General features: G+C 43.8%; 1 protein-coding gene across 1 annotated transcript; it reads right to left on the bottom strand.

Annotated features, from left to right (window-relative positions):
• Positions 1-1001: 1001 nt before the first annotated feature.
• On the bottom strand, positions 1002-6645 carry pus7l (pseudouridine synthase 7 like). Its single transcript, XM_086202474.1, has 9 exons — positions 5475-6645; positions 5196-5355; positions 4890-5109; positions 4150-4248; positions 3973-4054; positions 3632-3797; positions 3212-3338; positions 2540-2593; positions 1002-2462 (listed from the first exon to the last, which is right to left on the bottom strand). Exons 1-9 carry the CDS (start codon positions 6274-6276, stop codon positions 2076-2078), a joined length of 2097 nt encoding a protein of 698 aa, XP_086058600.1. The 5' UTR covers positions 6277-6645; the 3' UTR covers positions 1002-2075.
• Positions 6646-7590: the final 945 nt, after the last annotated feature.

The raw sequence follows: 7590 nt of genomic DNA, 5'->3' as shown, positions 1-7590 counted from the left end.
CACGGTTCCTTTTAAAGATGCTCACTTAACCTGTTCTCGCCTCTCTGTTGGACTCATGGATGGACACCGCCTTCTGTCAGCTGGTAGAGGGCAGTGGCGGGGAGTGAGCTGCCGCCCTGCGCTCCCTCAATTCCACCCTTGGCTGCAAACCCCGGGCTGCAAGGAAGGAGTTCTCACTGGTGGATATTGCCACGTATTTCCGGATTTTAGGTCTCATTTCTGTCCTGCTGTGCTCTCATTCCATAAATTGGTGACAAAGCATTTAGAAGCTAAAGAGAGGTGTCTCAGGAAGTGTTGGAGGTGGAAACAGTTGCAGAGACCATCACAGGAATGTAACGGGCGACTTTTTTAAGCTTGTTCTGCTGCCGCCAGGTGGCCATAATATCAACGGAAACAGCAGCACGATGAGATCGTGTTACTGGCTGTGAGGTGTTGTAGCAGTCAGGGGGCAGCATGGCTCAGAGGTAGGGTTGCCGTCTAGCTGATTCGATCCTCACTTCCCCCGGTGACCATGTTGAAGTATCCTTGAGCAAGATACTGAGCCCCCAGCTGCTCATGATGGCCCTGTGACAGACTGGCGACCCCTCCATGGTGTACCCTGCCTCGCCCAATGTCAGCTGGGATAGACTCCAGGCCCCCCCCCCCCCCCCCCCCCCTGCAACCCTTAACAGATAAGCGGTATAGAAAATGGATGGATGGAGGGTGCTGTAGCAGTCATGAGGTCATCGCGGTTCTGTTAACTGTGCGTGCATCAGGAACCTGACAGCTGCCACAGATACACACTGAGCTGACAACCAGGCCACATTGCTGCTGGGGAATGTTATTTTACATCTTCTGTCCATGAAGAAGACAAAGCGATAACATATTTAGACAAGTAAGTACACAGATTTATGAACGAAAGAATTTCAAGCGTGTATGTGTGTGTGTTGTTCGTCTCAGTTCACCTTAAATAAAGAGCAGCTGGAACTTGACATATCCGTTTGGATGCAGTTGTGCTCATTTCTTTTTAATCTCATCTATATCCATACTATGTCCTAATAACTTTCCTATCCATATTATACACAAATAACTAGCATTTCACACGTGTTACGACTGGGGCAGCAAAATCAAAACTGCAACACATCTAGATACTTCATACTGCGCTATATTGATGACAAATTATAATCCCGATCTTCTTTATCCAGCCATTTACTCAGTAATCCACATACATGTTGAGATTTGAGCTAAAAATAAATTACAACCCTCACAGTTTGGTGCAGATTCCCAATTGTATCCAAGCATTTTGGTTGTTTTTTTAATTAAAATTGAAGTATTCGTGGATTACTAAACATACAGCTGGATAAAGCCAGTGTGGATTATACCAGGTGATGTACTTGAGAGTTTGTAAAAGAACATTTTTGGGTACTATTACTGTTATTTTGCTCGTTTATCTGTAAGTTGCCATTAACTTCGTGCTGAAAGTACATGGTGGGCTCTTTCTGCAAACTGGAGTCCAAAAGAATAAAGAGGGAAGTGCCTGGTGAAAAAAAACAAAACACTTAAAGGGTAAAGTATTGCTTCAGTCAGGTGCAGAACTGCAATATGAAAATATTTCTGACAACTACTAACAAATTGGAGCTGATCTCTAACTCTAACTGAGTTAGTTGGGGGCATTGACAGGACTTCAGCAGTAGAATGAGTTAAATGAAGGAGAAGACGCGCAAAAGTACATTTTTATGATCCAATAGATTAATTTATGGCACAAAACACATAAACAAGCCTTGCACACAAGTAAAAAAAAAAAAAAAAGAAGACCAAGTGTAACATAGCTGAAATCAAATGCCTCTTACTGTCAAATTCCACCAGCTACAAATACGATCTTATATAGACTTTTTGTGGTGCCTTTTGTTCAGTTCATGTGAATTTATGCCATTTTCTCCATGCACAATTATTCTATTTAAATGAAAAGCTAAAATCCTACTAATGGTGTATCACAACCATCATATGAGCAACTGAGGTACAAAACATTGTTGGTAGGTAACAAAAAAAAACTTATAAAGTTGTGTGTGCAACCTGTGAAGATGACCCCTGACCTTTTAGGGATCACACTTCATAATCTCTCTGAGGCAGATCGTGGCGTAGCAGGAGGAGTCCAGGTCAAAGTTTAAAGTGAGAGTGAGCAAGTCTGAATCGGGGTCCTGCTTCCCTTCTACTGCCGTGACACTCAGGTGACCCTCATTTTTCCTACTGCTGTTTCCTGTCGTCTCTCCTCCTCCATCGCCATTGGCTGACCTCTGTAGCTCGTAGCTGAGGTTTGCTAGGTTAGCCAGGAGGGGGCGGTAGCAGCCAGGTATGTTCAGTTTCAGAATGCTGACTCTGAAGCGACAGTTCTCTAGTCCGTCTCGAGCCAGTCTCTCCCGGTACCAACTCCCCATGGCGTTCTCTGGATACTTCACAGTGTTTCCTGGCATCGGTAGTAAAATCTGACAAAATAATTAACGCTCAGTCGCAGCCATGGCAACAAAAGTGGCATTTATAGTGCAAAGCCTGAACTCCATACTTGTGCTAGTGTGTAGTCTCCTGCTTGTTCTTCTTCGTGAGTCACCACATGGATCTGGTAAATCAAGACACAGTTCTAATACGTACAAATTCAATATGACGAGATATAATTAGGTCAATACTTAGTAATAAGGACTGAATATTCATGGACAAGCATGGAAGACAATTAAAAATGTATGCATTTCATGTTTCAAATGCCTATTAATAGTTTCATGGAGGATGACTTACTGCAAAATCTGTTTTCCTAACATATTTATGGCAGTATATACTTTATCATTTGTATTTCTAACAACAACTGACCCTAAAAAGAGAAACAGGAAGGAGAACCAAACTTATAAAGGACACCTAAGGTCATATTCATGCCCTGATGAAGGTCAAAATGGCCCCAACGCATGGGCCCGTGTGCTTTTAAACCAGTTCTTGCCATGACATATGAAAGGCTTTTTATACTTTTTCAAATCTCGGGAGTGCCTCTGCAATTCTTTTTTCTCCTTTGGATTATCACTTCACCCATCGCAGAAGAGCACCTGAGTATCAATTATCTGAAGTCTCCTGAGCGCCCCAAGCCCCTTTGTGTCTTAACAACTGACCCTGATTAGTATCTAGGCTACTCAACACAAGACATCGGCACCAGAGTAAAATACTGGTGCAGAAATTAAAATGCACATTTTACCTGAGCACTGTTGGACTCCCCACTGTCATCCAGTTTGTCTTGCCCTTCTCGGCTCCACACCAGGTCTCCTTGCCTGGCAATGTGGCCCAGAGTAGCCAACCTGTGTGCAACTGCTTCGTTCCATACTCTGGTAACAACAATCAGATGGGTCAGCATACTTATCACTGGTGTTGGATCAAAAGTTGGCTTCCTTGAATTACTAAAGTACTTCAGTCATGCAGAGTAAAAAAAAAAAAAAAATCTTTGTGAGTTCAAAAAAATACACTTTTCGAAAAATGACTCACTTTAATTTTCACTGTTACATTGAATCCTAATATGAGGACAGTAAATTCAGCAGAGGAAAGTATAGTAGAAAGCAAGTGACACTGGATTAGTATCCCAGGTTTGTGACTGACCTGCCCGGGAATACGATACACTAACCTGCTACAGTAGGCGTGGGGATAGAAAACTCTCATGCTATGTGGGAGGCTAAGCCAGGCTTTGGCACAACCATCTGGACCGGTACCGTAGCGGTTCAGGGCCCGGAGCATCAGCCGCTCCCGCGCCTTAGAAAGGGGCATCAACGCTAAAGATTCCTTTGCGTTATCTGTGGTAGGGAATACAAGAAATATACCGTAGATTTTAGAGACTTATCTGACGATATAGAGGAACCAGGTAATTGTGGTAGAACGGAGGACCACTCTGTCGTGAAAATGCCTGGACAAGCAACTTCACATCCCTTTTGCGGTTAAATGAAGTTGAGAAGTCAGCTCAGTCCTCACCAGTTTGAAGGAAGTGTCTCTTAGCTTGGCTATGAGGTTCATCGCCCTCCTCTGGACTGAAGAACGAGCGTACGGCGTTCACCTGGGGCACAAAGATGAAAATGCAGCATATTTACAATGGAATAAGCAGCCTGACAGGGAGCGAGCTGGTTTAATGTTACTGTCTTCAACACGTACCATGTCTTCCTTCAGTAGCGCCAGCCCTACTTGATCAGACTGAACACTCTGACCAGTCCCAAACCTCTGTGGCCCATAGTAGTTGACAAAACCTCTGGCCTGCGAAAACGACACTTGAGGTGAAGTAGAGACGGGTCCCAAATCCCAGGAAAAGATGACAATGAACACTTGGTCCAATTTTCCTTACTCGTAGCTTCACAAAAGTGTTCCACCGACTCAGATGTAGATACATTCTTAATGCCTCGGAGCCATCAAAAAAGGTGATATCTTTTTAGCACTTTGAGAGATTTTTTTTTTAACTTCTCCTTTGAAAAAGAGTTTGGTGGTCAAGGGTCACATCAATGCACGTCAACACTATCGATATGTAACACACTGAGGGAATTTCTCCAAATGTAGTACTCACTGATGATTTTGGTCAAAGGTCATTGTGACAGCTGCACATTGCTGAGGCATACAACTACAATCTGGCATTTCTTGTTAAAATTCCTGTAAAAGATAGGTTCTGTAGTTTTGGTTGAATTGTGAAACAGCATCATGCAATCCAGCGGTAGGATTTTTTTTACTGATTCTCCTCAAAACATAAATAATGAAGAAACCATCCTGTGCCTTATATATGTCAATAAGGCCAACTGTTATCAAATGTAAACTTCTGTGTGTGTGTGTGTGTGTGTGTGTGTGTGTGATCATTTGCGTCATTTTTCAAAAGAAATCCTGGCAAACACCATAAGCTGTTGAAATACCTTGACATTCTCCACTGCTTCCTTTACCAGTGACACCAAGCGATTGTGTGTGTCTGTACCAGAGGGGTGTGTGTCAGCGGCCCCGTGTGGTCTAAGATTACGGACGACCAGGTCGAAATGGTTCCCCTGCAGCCGTCCTAGCCTCAGAGGCTCGCTGACGGAGTGGACGTGAGAGAGACGCATCCCTCTCTTCTCAAACTCTGCTCTCTTCTCTATCAACCTTATAAGAAAGAACACGGTTATTCATGATTTCATTCTGAGGCTTCAACAGGAAGATAAAGGCTTATGAAAGAAACGCTGTGCTACCGTTGAGGTGGGACCTTCTTGACCACCATGGACTGGTAGGTGATGGCTCTTTTATCCTTGATGCCGGCGTAGGTAAAATCTGATGGCAGGACCCCGAGTGTTGCCGCCATGTAGCTGATGGCCTCCAGAGTCTCAAGGTTCTCCTTACACAGTGTGAAAGCTAAAGGGAGGACATGAGTATAGTGGTTTCCTTTCATTTGTTAGATATTTCAAGGAGACTTCCTGTTTTTACAATCAAGCCAGATTCCGGAGTGGCAGCAGATACGATTTGAGACTTACCTGTGTAGATCTCCTCTTCCTTGCGGTCCTCTGCCGTCCTCTTCTTTGGTTTGCCTCGTTCTCTCAGTCGAACCGAGATGGCTGTCCTTTCCTGGTCGCTGAAGCTTTTTGTCTCCACCAGTTTGCCAAACCTGCGGTTCAGAAAGTGGTGGACAGCCGTCCTGTGCTCCTTGTTCTCATCAGGATAAAAAGTGTACGACGAGTCTCGCACTTTGGCATCTATGAACCTGAAGAAGTCCTCTGCTTCCTCTTCTGTGACTAGCTGGGAGAGCTCTCTGAAGTCAGGGTCCTCTCTCACCCTGATCTCAGGCTGAATGGTGACGGTCATGAGGAAGGGGAATCGATGTCTGACTGCACGGTGGACATTAGCTCTCTGGTACTTGTCCGTGAAGGATCCTAGAGATAGCTCCTTGCTGGGCACCTCGTTGGCTTCCTCATCTCTGAGACTCACTACAAACTGCTCCAGCTGATCACTTACAGACTGACCTAAAATCATGCTCAGGTCAAAACTACCTGGGCTAGGTATGGTAACATCTAACCTACAATCAGCTGAGAAGTCACTATCCTGCGTGGCCTGGAAGTTATTGTCCTGCTTACTGGTGTCACTGTTTTTTGCTGGAAAAACAGAGTGAGGTATCCGATGGGCCTGTGTGTCAGCTGCTGCTGTGTTGACTTGCTGCCCATTTATGTCTATTTCAGTCACCACAAAGTCTTTGATAAACTTTTTGATGCTTCCAAGAAAACCCTCGTGGTTGGATATATAGCACGCAGGGACGTTGGCGGCATCGCTCTCCTGCTTCATCGTCTAAATGATCCCGTTACAGAAATGGACTAATAAGAGCTGTTTAAAAAAAAAATACTGTTGCCGAGACACGTTAGGACGATTAAGAAAATGAAAGATGCTTCATTTCTGCTTTAGAACATTCAATAAAATGTCACAATAAGATAAATCGGTCAATAACAACAGCGTTCTACACGTTGACTACCTCCAGTTTGCGGACACAGGAAGCTGTAAAGAAAATAGGACGCATTTCTGTTTGTTAACACCAAAATTAATCTTTTATAAGAGAAGAATCCTAACCTGACAGCTTCTACTATCAGCACGGACCTGCCTGCAGCATGTAAACACCGAACAACAAGCACGCTGAAACGATTCAATCAACTTCCGCGTCACGTGACGTCAACCAGACGAGTCCTTTTTCTTAAAGAGAGATACTCATTTAAAAAAAAAAAGAAAAGATGAACGTTCAATAAATGTTCAGGTGTTTTCACATTGTTCAGTGAGTTGATATTGTCAATACATCAAAATTCATATAGCTGAAAAACATTATTATTAAAAACTATTCTTTGCAAATTGAGTTCATTCAATGAGTGAACAAATAAATAGATTTCAGAGGTTTCATTAAAAGTTTAAATCCCTTTTAGTCACAGTTCCTAAATTGAAATTATTCAATTTAGAAAACCCTCCTCCTCCTCCTCCTCCTCCTCCTTCCACTTCTTCTTCTGATTTCATATCCAGGTTGTACTCGCCTCACCGTATAATAATAATGATAATAGTAATTATGATAATAGTAATTATGATAATAGTAAGGATAGGGGGCAGCACGGTGGTGCAGTGGTCAGCACTGTCGCCTCACAGCAAGAAGGTTCCAGGTTCGAGTCCCGGCTCGAGCACAGGATCTTTCTGTGTGAGTCTGCATGGTCTCTCTGTTCCTGTGTGGGTTCTCTCTGGTACTCCAGCTTCCTCCCACAGTCCAAAGACATCAAGAGGGGACGAGGCTGATTGATACTCTACACTGACCGTAGGTGTGAATGTGAATGTGAGAGTGAATGGTTGTCTGTCTGTATGAGTTGGCCCTGTGATGGACCGGTGACCTGCCCAGGGTGAACCCCGCCTCTCGCCCGTAGCCACTGAGATAGGCTCCAGCCCCCCGCGACCCTTAACAGGAAACAGGAATAAGCGGAAGAAAATGGACGGATGGATGGATAATAAGAATAAATATACATGTTGAAATGACACACAAATTAATTACAGAATGCAATACACAATAACATTCGATAATCCTGATAGTGAAATAATCATCCGGGATTTATGAGAATCTACCGGCAGAAATGG

The sequence above is a fragment of the Aulostomus chinensis genome, chromosome 4 (genome assembly GCF_037954235.1).
Source record: "Aulostomus chinensis isolate RoL2024-O1b breed Wild chromosome 4, RoL_Achi_v1.0, whole genome shotgun sequence".
NCBI lineage: Eukaryota > Metazoa > Chordata > Actinopteri > Syngnathiformes > Aulostomidae > Aulostomus > Aulostomus chinensis.
Note: the sequence above shows the minus strand (reverse complement) of the source record. Positions and strands in the feature narration are given on the sequence as shown.

Bases quoted from the DNA above. Each gene is read 5' to 3' on its own strand.
- pus7l (XM_086202474.1), bottom strand. From the start codon at position 6,276: ATGAAGCAGGAGAGCGATGCCGCCAACGTCCCTGCGTGCTATATATCC. The intron at 4,055-4,149 runs GTACGTGTTGAA...TTTGTGCCCCAG, and splicing joins CGCTACTGAAGGAAGACATG to GTGAACGCCGTACGCTCGTT. The intron at 2,463-2,539 runs GTATGGAGTTCA...TTATTTTGTCAG, and splicing joins GAGACTACACACTAGCACAA to ATTTTACTACCGATGCCAGG.